Source organism: Candoia aspera, chromosome 1, assembly GCF_035149785.1.
Source record: "Candoia aspera isolate rCanAsp1 chromosome 1, rCanAsp1.hap2, whole genome shotgun sequence".
In the NCBI taxonomy this organism is placed as follows: domain Eukaryota; kingdom Metazoa; phylum Chordata; class Lepidosauria; order Squamata; family Boidae; genus Candoia; species Candoia aspera.
This window is the reverse complement of record NC_086153.1, coordinates 187,200,454-187,216,437: the sequence shown is the minus strand read 5'-3', so window position 1 is coordinate 187,216,437 and position 15,984 is coordinate 187,200,454. Positions and strand designations below refer to the sequence as shown.

The 15,984-nt window shown below is 45.6% G+C and overlaps 1 protein-coding gene across 2 annotated transcripts in view; it reads right to left on the bottom strand.

Annotated features, from left to right (window-relative positions):
• The window catches only part of PDE1A (phosphodiesterase 1A), a 150,594-nt gene that overhangs the window by 32,731 nt on the left and 101,879 nt on the right, over positions 1–15,984 (bottom strand). For both annotated transcript variants that reach the window (XM_063318104.1, XM_063318105.1), the window contains exon 2: positions 14,870–14,983. In XM_063318104.1, coding sequence (XP_063174174.1) covers positions 14,870–14,983 — 114 coding nt within the window. The remainder of the gene's footprint in view (positions 1–14,869; positions 14,984–15,984) is intronic.

Below are 15,984 nucleotides of genomic sequence, written 5' to 3'. Positions count from 1 at the left end.
TGCTGCCCTGTCACGAAAGGGCAGCAAATCATCTACTCTTCTATTTCTTAGATCTGTATTTTTACAGCAAGGAATCAGGAGAGCTATTGTGAGATTTTCTGCCTCGTGGGCCAATATAATTGGACTTATTTTGAAAACTATGCACCATGACGGCCGAAGGATCAGCGTGTGTGCTCCGCTACCGCTCTACGTCAAGTAGCAAACGTTTCCCATTGTTCGTATATTCAGTTATTATATATCCATACACACATTCCCAGATCTCCATCAGGGCCTCAGATGAGGATTCTTATACATATTATAGTAATGGCTCTGTGGAGAATTTCCCAGAAGAAAAATGACTTCCCAATCTTGTGACTGTGTTTTTTTCCCCCAACTGCAAACTTTCAAAAAAGTCATTAAGTTAATATTTACTCAGTTTGTTAAGGAAATCAAATTCTTTGTGTGGAACTTCATATGGGGAAGTCTGCAGGGATAATGAAATCCATTAGAAGAGATGAAATAAAGTAAACTAAAATGGTTTGTGGATATGCAGGAGCATTAGCATTTACTACAAAAAAAGTCATCTCACAAAGGAATTATCATAAAGTGCTTTGGCCTCCAGTGGAATGGGTGCAAAAATCCCATTAAAAAGAAATCTTTTATTTGCCCAGTGGAGCACTGTTGTCAGGAAAGATGAGTAAGGAGAAACCAAAAGGCTCAGACTTACCAGAAAGTCAACAGTTATGGCTTTGCCTTATCTTGCTATGGCAAAATGCTTCTTGGCATTGATATGATGTTGATTTTCATCATCCATTGAACAGATATAGAGGTTGCTAATTGGCCTCAGGTACAGTCCTCTTAGTTGGCAAGGAAATTCCCCCTCACAGGGAACAGCCTAGATCTTTCTAAAGGTACATTAACCAGTTCTGCTTGCCATATCACTTTGCCTCTTCTCTCCTCTTTCCCTCTCCATTTCCCTGACCCACATACTGTACTGTATAACCCTTCCAGGCTCCACTCCTGTCTATTTTGTCATCCTCCCACTTCAACATGCAGTGTCAGCATGGAACCCTGGCTACACCCAGTTTTGGCTTCAGTCTCTTCCTCTAGGAACCAAGATCATTTTCTTGATTTTCTGGGATCAGGGTGGCCACAGAGCAGTAACAAGGCTAATGAGATTGCATGCCCCAACTCTAGTTCGGAGTTACCAGAATGTTCTCCAATGTTCAGCATTAAAAAAAAAAAGTATCAGTAGGTTTATGTTAAAGTTTTAATTGTCAAGACACTAATTCTAACAAAACTTCCTATCACTTTGCAAATGTCTTCTTTGCCAAGAAAAAAAAAGAGGGAATTAAAATTGCTGTTGATTTATTCTAACAGCTATTTTCCTCAGCTGTTTAAAATGAGAAAATTCAGAATAAATAGCTATTTACTAAACAGATCTGACTGCTTCCTTTACCTGAGCAAGGTGGAAGAATTGCTACTGTATAAAAGGGAGACATCAGGATTGTTCTCATTAATACAGGCAACTCTTTTTAACATCATGTCCTCATGACATCGCCTTCATCTTATCACCAGCCCACACTTGAGCCAGGACCATGCTGAGCTACTCTCTCAGGTCCATAATAGAATTTAGTCTTCAAAGAACAAGAATCATCTTAAAGATAATTTTTGATTTAACAGTAAGATACGAAGTTGGTTACAGTTCTAAACTTTAAACTTTCTAATCAAAGAAGCATTATATTTGAACTTTGGACTAATTTAAATGCTCTTTATAATCCCATTTCCTTCTAAATTTCAGCAAAGGGAAAAATATAATCGGGTATTATTGATTTTTCTACTAAAAGCTATTACTTTCTACACAAGTGGGAAATGCATTTATGAAATGCATAGTGAGGTCCAGACTGGTCAAGGATCTCTGTCTGTCTGTCTGTCTGTCTGTCTGTCTGTCATCTATTTTCTATCCCACCTTTATTACTTTTATAAATAACTCAAGGCGGTGAACATACCTAATGCTGCTTCCTCCTCCTATTTTCCCCACAGCAACAACCCTGTTAGGTGGGTTGGGCTGAGGGAGAGGGACTGGCCCAAGGTCACCCAGCCGGCTTTCATGCCTAAGGTGGGACTAGAACTCACAGCCTCCTGGTTTTCAGCCTGTTGCCATAACCAGTAGACCAAACTCTGTGAGCTGGGGGCTCCTACGCATTTAATCCTTTATGAAACAGACCTTTGACACACCCAGACAGTGACATTCAAAATATTCCCCTACCACATCTCAACCCTTGGGGGAGTGTTCTGCAGCTCCCATTTCCAAGGCAGTACTGTAAGCTCTACTGCTCCATCAGTAACTTAGGTTGAAGAGTTTTCTGCAGGGGAATAGCAGCACTGTTGTCATCTCCCCTCTAAGTGCCAGCTCCATATTTGAGGGGATCCTCGGTAAAGTGCACTCTAAGAGACACCGATCTTAACTTACCTGGCAGTGTAGTTTTATTTCAATCCCTCAAAAAATTATAACTGAGTCTTACAGGTCAGCAATGAAGGAACCTGCTGTAGGCTCCAGCAGTTATCCTAGGTTGAGATGTGCTGTTCCTGCCCTGTGTCCCCTTTCCTCCCATCTTTTTAAAAGTTAATTCCAGGTTCAGCCTTGGCCAGGAAGGAAGTGTTAAGGCTGATGAGGAATGGTGAGGAGCATGACTCGGAACGGCAGGTGAAACCGCTACCCATTCTAACATTTTGAGAAATAGCAAGCTAATGCCTGGGATTTGTCTAAAAGCTTAAGCCAGTGCTTCCCAAACCTGGGTAAATTACCCAAAATTGGGTAAAAATGGTTTTTCTTTGAGCAATGACACCCGAAGCCATTAAATTGACTTAAAGTGTTTTACCTACGTTCTGGTAAGCAGTTTGAGGTAATGAAGGAAAAAGTTTCGGAAGCACTGGCTTAAGCTGTTGATTTGGCTCATTATAAGGCACTGAATTATTAGAGTTAAATAGTGCTCATTGTAGATTAAAAAGTTTAAACCAGTTTAGTTTAAACCAGTGGTACTCAAACTTTCACATGTTAGCTTCCACTACCAATAATGGTATTGAAGTACCTGTCTCTCACGAAGATAGAAACCCAAAGGCCACTATTTTTCAAATGCACATACATGTTTCCAAGTGTTCTGTTATTCTATTTATCAGTTAATAATAAATGTTAAAGACATTAAAACTCGCAATAATGCAGTTGACAATAGAGCTGTAAATGAAAATAAGACTGATGGCTCACTAGGGCTGAAACTGGATTTGTCATTGTGAAAACAGTCTTCTCCAGCACAAATCAAGAAATATGTCCGTATAGTGAGGGAGGAATAACTGGGGCTGAAGCAGTGTTTGTGGGAGCATTTTTTCCCTGAACGTGAAGTACACCAAACAAAACCCCCATTCAAGTGATGGAAGAAAAAAGCAACAATTGTTAATGTATTTTGATCCCTAAGCCTGTCCAAAGCTGCTTCTTCTGATGTCCAGAGATGTTCAGTTTCTTTGCCTTAGAGCATTCAGTTGAGGTGGGTGGCTCTCCCCTTCCTCCCCAATCTTCCTTCCTTTCCTGATTTGGGGAAGCAAGTTGCATCCCATCTCCAATACTTCTGTTTATCGCCTGAGGCTCATGTAGCAGTGCATGGAAACTACTGATCCGAACACACTCAAAGAAAAGTTGCCCAATATTTTATATAGAACCTTTACTCTTGCCAAGAATTCTTATTTTACAAGGGGAAAGTTACCATAAATATGTTAAGTACATGGTGAAGTCCAGGTGAAGTCTATTTCATGGCCACTATGTCAAGTAAAAATGTCAACATGTTTTATAATAAATAAAGACTTATTTTTGTATTTATATGCAAATAATTACAGTAGATACTGTTTATGAGTTAATGATGGAATTGAGGGTGAATATCTGAATATTTATTAAGGTCACTCGGCTTCGAAATTTATTTATAATGTCAGTATTTTCCAGCACTTTCCCTTGGGTCTCTTAAATTCTGAAGAATTACCAGTAGAAGTCAACATTCACCACATATTCAACAATTATTAAACCATCATCTTTTAATATAAATGCTAGATCACCACAAAATGTTTCTTTTTTTACTTTTATTTTTACCAACCCTTGCCCCAAATCAGCTGGGAAACCTACTTTTTTGTTGTTTAAATGTTTTCTCTATATTACAGAAAATATTTTAATAGTTTCAATATGTAGTAACAAAATTAGTTTTTTTTAAAAAAAGTGCAGAGACATGGAACATTCCAAGTCTTCATGAAATGCAACATGTTGGTGATTGTAAGGATTGCGTTGCCTCTCACGGGCAGTCAGTGAGAGGCAACGCAATTTCTGCGAACCCCTGGATGAATTGGCAGTAATAGTTGGAAAATCCCAGAAAACTTTGGAGCTGCCTGCGGGTGCGCGGGCGCTCCCACCCCAAAATGGCTTGAATCTTCACAGGATCCATCTCAATGCCCTTGTCAGAGATCCTGTACCCCAGGTAGTCAAGCTGAGTCTGATGAAATTCACACTTAGAAAGCTTAGCATAGAGCTCAGCCTTTCGCAATTTGCTAAGCACCTGTTTCACCAAGCGCTCATGTTCCTCTTCCGTTTCAGTATAAATCAAAACATCATCCAAATAGACCAGTACACCCTTGAACAAATGTTCATGTAACACTTCATTGATCAATTGCATGAACACCCCTGGTGCCCCCGCCAACCCAAAAGGCAAAACTTTATACTGAAAAGAACCCAGTGGACAATTGAAAGCAGTCTTCCATTCATCCCCCTTCCGTATGCAGATGTGGAAATAGGCTTCCTGCAAATCCAGCTTAGAGAAGATTTTCCCCTTAGCCAGATGTGCTAACATGTCTTTTATTAATGGCAGAGGATATTGGTTCAATATCGAGACCACATTTAATCCGCGGTAATCTGTACAAAGTCTCAATGTCCCATCCTTCTTCGCTTGAAACAAGATGGGGGCACCCACTGGCGAATTTGCTGGTTCAATAAAACCCCTGGCCAAGTTTTTGTCCACAAACTCCCTCAACGTCGCCAGTTCCTTTTGAGTCATGGCATAAATCTTTGGTTTGGGCAGTTGAGCGTCGGGGACCAACTCTATTGCACAGTCAGTTTTTCGATGGGGTGGGAGTTGGTCCGCTTCTTTCTCACCAAACACATCTGCAAAGCCCTAGTATTGCTCCGGCAATCCCTCCAGTGGGGTGACAGCGAAATGCGGGGTTGCTGCCGCCGCCCTCCCCACTGCAGCCACCAGAGTGTCGTCCTCCCCAGGGGCTTGATAGAAATCATCCCCAAAAGTCAAAGTCCTGTGTTGCTCGACCAACCAAGGAATCCCCAGAATGACTAAAGGATGCCCCACAGGCGCCACCACAAACAGCAGCCCCTCACGGTGGCTGCCCATTTGCAACGCCACCATGCCCGTGTAGTGGGTGACTGGTTTTCCCCCCGCCGTAGAACCATCCAGCTGGGTGAAAATCATGGGATGTTGCAGTGGAAAGCTGGGCAACTCCAAAGCAGCCACCACATCAGGGTGCATCAAGCAACGCGAACACCTTGAATCGATCAATGCCCAAACTTCAACGGTTCTTGTGCGGGAGCCTAACTTCACTTTCACGTTCAGTGTGGGATAGTTGGCACTCACCGAAACATGTTCGTACCCATCCTCCACCACCTGCCCACAGGCGCTCCTTAGAGCAGGTGGCTGGCATTTCCTGCCGGCTGGTGTAGCTCAGGCTCCCCCTAGCCCCCGAAGTAAGGAACCTCCTCCACTTCAGTTTCAGCCATGGCTGCCTTCATTTTCCTGGGTAGGGAGGGAGATTTCCCCATCGGCTTTCCCGAATGATCATCGGTCTTGCCCTTCGGGCACGCCGCCGCTCGGTGACCTTCCTTTCCACATCGGAAGCACTGCCCTTTTGCATAGCGGCGCTCCCTCTCCTCCTCCCAGGCACGTTGACCGGACTTTCCAGTAGGCGCCGCAGGGCGGGAACCCTTGCTGAGCCTGGAATATCTCATCCCCTTCCTGTGAGCGAAGGTTTCATGGGCATTGTCATGTTCACCATTTCAATGTGCTTGGTACATCGTAACATTTCGCATGTCATTAGCCTGATATGTGTTTGATCTCAGAAGGGAGGGAGATTCCTCTTCGGGGAGTTCTTATCTGTTGGCTGCTGGGTTGGAATGTATTTGGGTTATCTCATGTATTCAAGGTTGTTTTCCCAGGATGTGCGGAAAACGGTTACTAGCACCTGGGAGGGGGGTGGTTGCTATGGCTGGTAGCAGGGAGGGATTACGTTTGGAGGCGAGGGTTTTTAGTTTGTATTTGGCGCGCTTTTAGTCATTCTCAGCTTTCTCTGTAACTGTCATAATTTCCCTAATAAACCAGATTTCATTTAAGTAACCTCTTGTGAGTCTGAGTGTTTGGGATAGACCACCATTACATAAAGCTGAGAATCCAAAACTTCAAATCCCGCTGGCCCCTATCCAGGAAAAGACAAGTTCATCCGATCCTGTGAGGCAGAGTGCTGGCGATGACCAATCCAGATGTGCTACTCATGGAGAGTGAGGGGTCGAGTGAGGGAGAGCCCGATTCTACCATGATGCGCCCCGACAGAGCCCCCCTTGGAGAACTCTCAGCGATTTGAGAGGAGGCGAGTTCGGGGTCTGAAGGTGAAGCTACAGGCATGAAGACCGCGCCAGAGACCATGGTCACGACCCCGGGCGAACTGGTCACCTGGGACGACAGTCGGGGGGACTTCTCGGAGGCGAGGGGCTCGTCCTGGAGGCAGAGATACCCGCTGTCACCAACGGTGGTACAGGTGCCGCTGAGGGGGGATTCCCCCACTCCAGACCGAATCCAGGTGCTAGAGTTGAAGATGGACTCCCTGGAGCTCATTTTGCAGAAAATGAGCATGGACCTGAGTTCGCTGAAAGAGGTGCAGGAGGGGTCAAGCCAGTGGCATTCCACCCCTTCCTCCCAGGCACAGTCCCCAGAATGGAGAAGGGGAGCTCGCCCAAAAGAGGGGGATCGGGCTCCCAGGGTGGAACTAGCATCGCCGCCCGTCCCTGAGCGGAGGCGGGCGGGACCTGTCAGAGCAGCTGAACCGCCAGTGGGGGGACGCAGCCTGTTGGGCGGAGGATTGAGGGACTTCTCTGTCAAGTTCGACGGAGACCCGACAAAACTCTCGTTCTTCCTGACGAATGCCAAGGGGTACATGGAAGAGTGGGGGTCGCTTTTTCTATCAGAAAAAGCGAAAATCATCACCATTGCCACCAAGCTGAAGGGGAGGGCAGCGGACTGGTATGTACAGATGTGACAGTCGGAAGCCCCTGAACTGGAGAAATTCGATGAATTTCTCTGGGTTCTACAGCATCATTTCGAGGATCCACTAGCAAAGGAGTGGGCGAAGCGTGCCTTGAAAGAACTCAAGCAGGGATCGAGAACGGTGGCTGACTACGCGCTGGAATTTAAAGCGCTAGCGGGGAAGGTGGAAGATTGGTCGCAGGCAACTGTCATAGAGCTGTTCAAAGATGGTTTAAACACCGAAGTGCTGCGCTGGTCGCTGGGGCGAGATGACCCTGATAGTTTGTACGGGTGGATCCAGCTCGCTGGAAAGGCTGAACATGCCCACGAGGTGTTTGTGCAGAGACGAGCAACGAAGTTGGGGCGAGATGGCAAGCCCACCCACCCCTCAGGCTCCTTTGGATGATCCGGACAACGTTCCTGGGAAGAGGAGAAGGAGCGGCGTTACGCGAAGGGGCAGTGCCTGCGCTGTGGCAAGGAGGGGCACCACGCGGCGGCATGCCCAAGGGCGAAGAGTGAGGACTGGCAGGGGAAATCGACTGCGAAGTCCCCTTCTCTACCAAGGAAAATGAAAGCAGCTGTGGCCGACAGCGAGCTGGACAGCATGCCATTCTACGGGGACGAGGGTGAACCAGAATTGCTACAGCCAGTGGGAAACACCAGCCACCTGCTCTAAAGGGTGCCGCAGGGCAGGTGGTAGAAGAGGGGCGCGAGCCGGTGTCAGTGAGTGGCAACTATCGCATTCTCACTGTGAAAGTAAAATTGGGATCCCGTTCAAAGATGATAGAAGTGTGGGCGATGATTGATTCTGGGTGCTCACGGTGCTTAATGCATCCCGACGTGGTAGCTGCCTTGAAGTTACCCACCTTTCTGTTGCAACGACCCATTACTTTCACCCAATTGGACGGGTCCATGGCCGGGGGCAAACCGGTCACGCATTTCACCGATTTGGTAGCCTTGCAGATGGGTAGCCACCGGGAAGGGTTGTCATTTGTAGTGGCTCCAGTGGGGGGTCCTTTGGTGGTTTTGGGTGTCCCATGGTTGGTCCAGCAGAATCCTCAGATAAATTGGGTCTATCGAACTGTAACCTTTAGGGACAGATTTTACCAAGCACCAGAGGGAACTGAAGCCCCAGAGGAGGTGGTGGGGGTAGCGGCAGCTGCGACTCTGCAGTACCCAACCCCTCCTCTTGAGGGTCAACCGGAGGAGTACCAGGTCTTTGCTGATGTGTTTGGGGAAAAAGAAGCGGATCAACTGCCTCCTCATCGGAAAACTGACTGTGCCATTGAGCTGGTGCCTAACACCCAATTGCCTAAGCCAAAGATTTACTCAATGACTCAGAAGGAACTAACTTTGTTAAGGGAGTTTGTGGACAAGAACTTGGCAAGAGGGTTCATTGAACCAGCTAGCTTGCCAGTGGGGGCACTGGTCCTCTTCCGCCCGAAGAAGGATGGGACATTACGACTCTGTACCGATTTCCGTGGGCTCAATGCAGTCTCAATATCAAATAAATATCCCCTGCCTTTGATAAAAGATATGTTATCACATCTGGCAAAGGGGAAAATCTTCTCAAAACTGGATTTAAGGGAAGCCTATTACCGTGTGAGGATCCGGGAGGGGGATGAATGGAAAACGGCATTCAATTGCCTGTTGGGAGCTTTCCAATATAAGGTTTTACCCTTTGGTTTGGCTGGGGCCCCTGGGGTGTTTATGCAATTGATCAATGAAGTACTACACGAACATCTGTTTAAAGGGGTATTGGTCTACTTAGATGATGTATTGATTTATACTGAAACTCTGGAAGAACATGTACATTTGGTCAAGCAGGTGCTTCGCAAACTAAGGAAGGCTGAGTTGTATGCCAAACTGTCAAAATGTGCCTTCCATCAAACACAAATTGATTATCTGGGGTACCGGATCTCAGATAAAGGCATAGAAATGGATCCTGCTAAAATCCAGGCTATCTTAGAATGGGAAAGATCCCGCACCCATAGGCAACTTCAAAGTTTCCTGGGGTTCAGCAATTACTACAGGTTGTTCATAAAGGGGTTCGCTGAAATAACCTTACCCCTGACTGATTTGCTTCAGACAAAGGGGGTGGGAGAAACCCGCAGGGTAAAAAACCCAGGCGCGCTGCTTAGATGGACTCCAGCTTGTCAGGCGGCGTTCGACAAACTGAAGGAGTCTTTTACACAGGAACCTATTTTACAACATCCTGACCCCTCCAAGCCTTTTGTTGTTCAGGTGGATGCCTCTGATTATTCTATTGGAGCCCTGTTGTTGCAAGCCGATGGGGCAGGGTGCTTAAAGCCATGTGCCTACCTGTCCCGCAAATTCTCTGAGACAGAGAGATGTTGGCATGTGTGGGAAAAGGAGGCTTTTGCAGTTAAAGCGGCTTTGGACTCTTGGCGCCATTTGCTGGAAGGGGCTAATCACCCCTTTGAGGTGTGGACTGACCATAAGAACTTGGAAGCCCTTAGTACCCCTCGCAAGCTGAGCCCTAAACAAGTCCGCTGGGCTCAGTTCTTTAACCACTTCAACTTCAAACTGAAGTTTATCCCAGGGAAAAAGAACTTTTTAGCAGACGCGCTGTCCCGGCAACCCCAGGACTCCAGCGCAGCACCAGAGGTGGTCAGCATGCTATGGACACAGCCACAACTAGGAATGCCTGCTGTGACTCGCAGCCAAGCCCATGCGCGGCAGCCAGCCGGCAGTGATTCCACGCCGCAAGGCACTTGTCCATTTCGTCTCAATTGCAACAAAAGTTTCTAAAGGAGCAGAAAACTGACACTTGGTTGCTAGCCAATAGAGACAATGTTACTTTTGATCGGGGATTTGCTTGGAAATCCAACCGGCTCTATGTCCCTGACAGCTTGCGAAAGGAGGTTTTACTCCGTTCGCACGATGATAAGCTTGCTGGGCATTTTGGTTTTGTAAAAACATTGCACCTCGTCCGCAGACAGTTTTGGTGGCCCACATTGCGCAAAGATGTGAAGGATTATGTGGCGTCTTGTTCTGTGTGTGCTATGTCTAAACGTAAAGTGGGAAAGCCTCAAGGCTTGTTGCAACCAGTGGCCAGTCCCGCTTGCCCCTGGGAGGAGGTCTCCATGGATTTTATAGTGGAGTTGCCTCCTAGCCAACGAAAAACTGTGATTTGGGTTGTAAAAGACTATTTCTCCAAGCAAGCGCATTTTATCCCATGTGTCTCCATTCCTTCAGCACGACAATTGGCCCGCCTATTCCTTGTACACGTGTACAGGTTACACGGATGTCCCTCCCACTTGATTTCAGACAGGGGCACACAATTCACCTCTCAATTTTGGCAGGCATTCTTAAAGTTTTTGGGCACTAAACAGGCATTGTCCATGGCGTGGCATCCTGAGACTGACGGGGCCACAGAGGTGCTAAATTCAACACTGGAGCAATATCTGCAGGCTTTCGTGAATTATCAGCAGGACGACTGGGTTGACCTCCTTCCCTTTGCTGAGGTCGCCTACAACAATGCTATTCATCAAAGCACTAGTCAAACCCCTTTTCACACCGTACATGGCAGGGATTTTGTCCCTATCCCTGACTTGCCACAGCCGTCCATCCTGCCTGCCTCGCCGTCGGAATGGGCAACACAGCTGGTGGACTCTTGGCTGGTCATCCAGCAGGCACTAGCGGATGTGCAGTCTGCTTACAAACAGCATGCTGATAAAAAGCGTGCCCCTCCCCCTGCGTTTCAAGTGGGTGACATGGTATATCTGTCTACTAAGTTCATCAAGTCCTCTCAACCTTCGAAAAAATTAGCTCCTGAGTTTGTGGGTCCATTTCCTATTGTCTCACAAATCAACCCTGTGACTTTTAAACTTGATTTGCCGCATAACTTGAAACGCTTACACCCTGTTTTTCATTGCAGTTTGCTCAAACCCCTTACTCGTTCTGACCGCTGGCATGATCAACCTCTGCTGCCTCCTTCCATCATGATTGACGGGCAACAACACTTTGAAGTAAAAGAAATTCTTGACTCTCGCCAGCTTCGCAACACGCTGCAATACCTAGTTTGCTGGAAACACTTCCCCCACCCTGAGTGGGTGGCTGCTCACGATGTGGCTTCCCCTGTACTTGTTACTCGATTCCATAATGCTTACCCCTCCAAACCGGGTCCTTAGGTTTTTTTGGGGGGGCAGTATGTCATGTTCACGGTTTCAATGTGCTTGGTACATCGTAACGTTTTGCATGTCATTAGCCTGATACGTGTTTGATCTCAGAAGGGAGGAAGATTCCTCTTCGGGGAGTTCTTATCTGTTGGCTGCTGGGTTGGAATGTATTTGGGTTATCTCATGTATTCAAGGTTGTTTTCCCAGGATGTGCAGAAAATGGTTACTAGCACCTGGGAGGGGGGTGGTTGCTATGGCTGGTAGCGGGGAGGGATTACGTTTGGAGGCGAGGGTTTTTAGTTTGTATTTGGCGTGCTTTTAGTCATTCTCAGCTTTCTCTGTAACTGTCATAATTTCCCTAATAAACCAGATTTCATTTAAGTAACCTCTTGTGAGTCTGAGTGTTTGGGATAGACCACAATTACAGGCATGCTCAGCCTTCCCTGCCAACTGTATCCATTCATACAGGGTATCTGGGTCGTCCCTACCGAGCGACCACCTCAGGACCTCTGTGTTCAGACCATCCTTAAAAAGTTCTATTAAGGTAGATTGGGACCAATCCTCAACCTTCCCAGCCAGAGCCTTAAATTCCAGAGCATAGTCTGCCACCGATCGTGGCCCCTGTCTAAGCTCCCTCAGCGCCTGTTTTGCCCTTTCTTTAGCTAACGGGTCTTCAAAGTGTAGCTTCAACACCCACAGGAATTCTTCGAACTCCTCCAGCTCAGGGGCATCCGTTTGACATAACTGCACATATCAATCGGCAGCCCGCCCCTTAAGCTTAGTGGCAATGGCATTAATCTTGGCTCTTTCTGAACGAAAATACGGTTCCCATTCATCCATGTAACTCCTTGCATTAGTAAGGAAGAACGATAGCTTAGTTGGATCTCCATCAAATTTGACTGTAAAGTCCTTAACCCCCACTCCAGGTGGTCCCTTCGCCACAGCTGGGCGATCTGACTTTCTTTTTGCTCCCAGGGATCTCCGGTCATGAGGGAGGGACCTTGAAATTCTCACTCTTGGTGCCCTTGCCTCCTCTCTGCGCCGGGTCCTACTCCTTTCCTCCGAAGAAAGTGGGGGTGAAGAAGGAGATGAATGCCTATTACTAGACTCCTCTCTCCTCCTCTCCCGGGGACCCCAGTCCCTTGACATTTTCTGAAACAGAAATTCTAGTGACTCCAATTTGGCCTCCACCAGTCTTATACGGTCAGGGGTTTGGGAATCCTCCTTTCCCTCCTGCCTCACCACAGTTGGGGAACTCGGGTACCGCTGTTTCCAAGACGTTTTGGACGTCCCTGGTAGGGGTCCCTGTGACTCATCCCAGGTGACCAGTTCACCTGGTGACTCACCGGTCGGTTCAGGGGCTCTTTTATCTCCAGCCTCCTCTTCTCCCAGGCTGGAGCTCGACACCTCCTGAATTTCTGAGAGCTCCCGGGTAGGGACCCTCTCTGTTCTTCTCACCCTGGAGTCGGGTTCCCCCTCGCTCGATTCCTCGCTTTCCGTGGTTTGGGGATTTGGTTTGCTCATCACTAGCACTTCTCCCTCACAAAATAAATCTGGAAAGGGGCTAATGGAAATTTTTTTAAGATTCTCAGCTTTATGTAAGGATTGCCTACCTTAATAGACCCAGACTCACAAGCAGGAACTTAATGATATCTGATTTATTAAAGAATAGTATGCAAATACAGAGAAAGCTGAGAATGAGCAAAAGCGCACCAAATACAAACTAAAAACCCTCGGCTCAAACGTAATCCCTCCCCTCGCCCTGCCGTTGCAAACTCCCCACCCCCAGGTGCTGGTAACCGTTTCTGCTGATGTCCTGGGAAAGGAACCTTGAACACACGAGATAACCCAAACACATTCCAATCCAGCTGCTAACATATAACAATCCCACGAGATGGAATTCTCCTCTCCTCCCAGACGAAACACGCATCAGCCAAATGACATGCGAAACGTTACGATGCAACGGTAATATTGGAACGGCGAACATGACAGTGATAGGCTTTTAACTCTTCCATCCTAATCTTAAAGTGAAACATTTAAAATGTTTCTATCAAAGATCAGCTCTCGTTAAATGCCATGCATTTATACCACCTGAAAATGTATTTTGTGCCATGCCAAAGATAAATGAACAAGAAAAGGTTTAAGGAAAATGCTATGACTTGAGAAATTGATCCTTCTGTCACACATATTTATTCTGATTAATAGGCACCCTGTAAGAAGGAATACAAATACCCTTCTCCAATACTTTCAGTGTTCAGAATACTAATTTTCTAACTGTCATGCTTACAGCCAATCAGCAAAGACTGTCCAACAGTTGTCCTTGCCTCTTCTTTCTTCTTCCCAAAACATCTCTTGATGGAGAAACTACTTCTCACCATATCTTCTTCCTCTTCTTCCCTTCCCAGACACCATACAGTGAGCCACCATTTTGTCCCACAATGATTCTTCCCAGAAAGGCCCTTCCAGTGTGACACAGCATCCTCCCTCTATGTATCCGGTAAGTATCATATGGCCTGAAACATGGCAAATGAGCAACAGCTCTCCCATCCCTTCTCAATCGATCTGCTGCCGTGGTTACAGTTCTGGCATAGCCCTGTAGAAGATAAAGTCATCCTTGGAAACTACCTCATCATCAAATGGAAGGGAGTATGGAAATTCAGGTCATATTTGAACAACACCTGCTGGGGTAGGACAAAATTCCAGAATGCAAATGTCTATGAATAATACAGAATTCCTTTTCTATCAGTTTTCAGTTCTTAGTAGAGGTAACAACATGCCACAAATATTTTATTCCTCTTATTCCCTATGCATTAACTCTGGAAGCATAATGTTTAGTATGTAAATACACACAAGGCATTCATACAAATTAAGTATATGATACTTAATACAACAAAGCTGACTGCCTGGAATTATCAAAAGGTCAGATCTTCAATTAAATAAGGAAATAGTCCCAGATGGACCAGGCACATGCAAGTGACACTGAAAACAGTTTCACAGTCATAGTTAAAAGTACATTTAGTTCTGACCAAAATGCTAAAGATCAAGACACCAGAATGTACAACTGAGGTCAAGTTTGATCTAACATGGGATGAGATTTTGTTTACCGGGCAATCCTAAACTTTATTTCAAGTAATTAAAAAAACAAGAAATGAGAAATTGGCTGTGAAATTATTTCAGTACAATTCAGATATGTATTAGGCATTTTTTTAAAGAAAAGAACTTACTTATAATGTACAAAAAGCAATTTATTGCAGGTATTTCTAAACAACTGTCTATAAAAAGTAGCATGTGGCATCCTTTTCCAAATCTGTGTAACAGCATTATCCTACAAACCTTTCAAATACATAGTACTGCCCCTGAAACGATGATAGGAAGAATGAATGGACACTTAAATGCTTGTTTTCAAAAACTCACCTTGTTTCATCAATGTATACTGCCTCCAGAACAGATGCCGCATATTCAATGTTCTTCTTCAAATCAACCACGTTAACATCACCTTTCTCCAGCTGCTTTACTAAACATCTTAGTCTGTTAAAAACAAAAACCTAAATGAGTAATGACAAAACCAAAAGCCCTTTCAGGATGCAAAGTAAATGAGTATAACGAATAGTTAGTGGCAAAACCTTTGTGTATTTACCCAGATTGCAAGTGTGGACATTCTCCAGCCATATACACATACAGTATGGAGCAACTCCACCAAAGGCGTGCAGTGGTGTCCATTTATTTCATGGACAGTTTACAAACTACCCATTCTATAGAAGTGAATGAGAAACATTTTGTGCTTTTGGAGAGGATGTTAGGGATTCTGGCTTCCTTGATGACCTTTCTCAGTCTTGCTCAATGGATGACAGCAGAGACTAAAGAGTGCCTATATATGTAACTGTGTGAATTTAATTTAAATTGAATATGCTGCTAGAAGTTGTGTAAGGCAGAGAAACATTTTTGATCTTTTTCTTGGTAACGCCACTCACACTCCAGACCATTTTGTCTCCTGAAGGACAAAACCTGAGTTAGGCACCTAACCTAATTCTGCATTAAGGATGGGTTTTAAGACTTGGTTGTTCTTCAGTGCATCTGGATTTTTTTTGGTAGTATTTTTAATGTCATTTACTAGTTGTTAGTTCATGAGACTTATATCCTGCCTTTTGTTCAGGAGCTCAAAGTGGCAGGCAAAGCTCATTCTTCCCATTTCCCCCCACAACCACCTCCTTGTGAATAGGTTGGGCCCAAAGTTTCTGATGTGATTGCAAATAATCTTGAGTCCAAGAAAGCAGGTGGTGCATACAGTGTTGTTTAAGTAAACAGAGAAATCTACCCATCCCATATGAGGTCAGCTAGATCTAGCTGACAGAGACTCTGCTGGATGGAGAAAAGATCAGTGATGCATCTTTGCTTGGAAATCTTATCCCTCGAAATGTCTCTGAATATGTGCCCTTCCATACCATCATCAATATGAGCAATTTGCTGGAAAATAATACACTTGGACTAAAATGACCTGGTTTGTCACCAGAAAAAAATGTTTATACAAC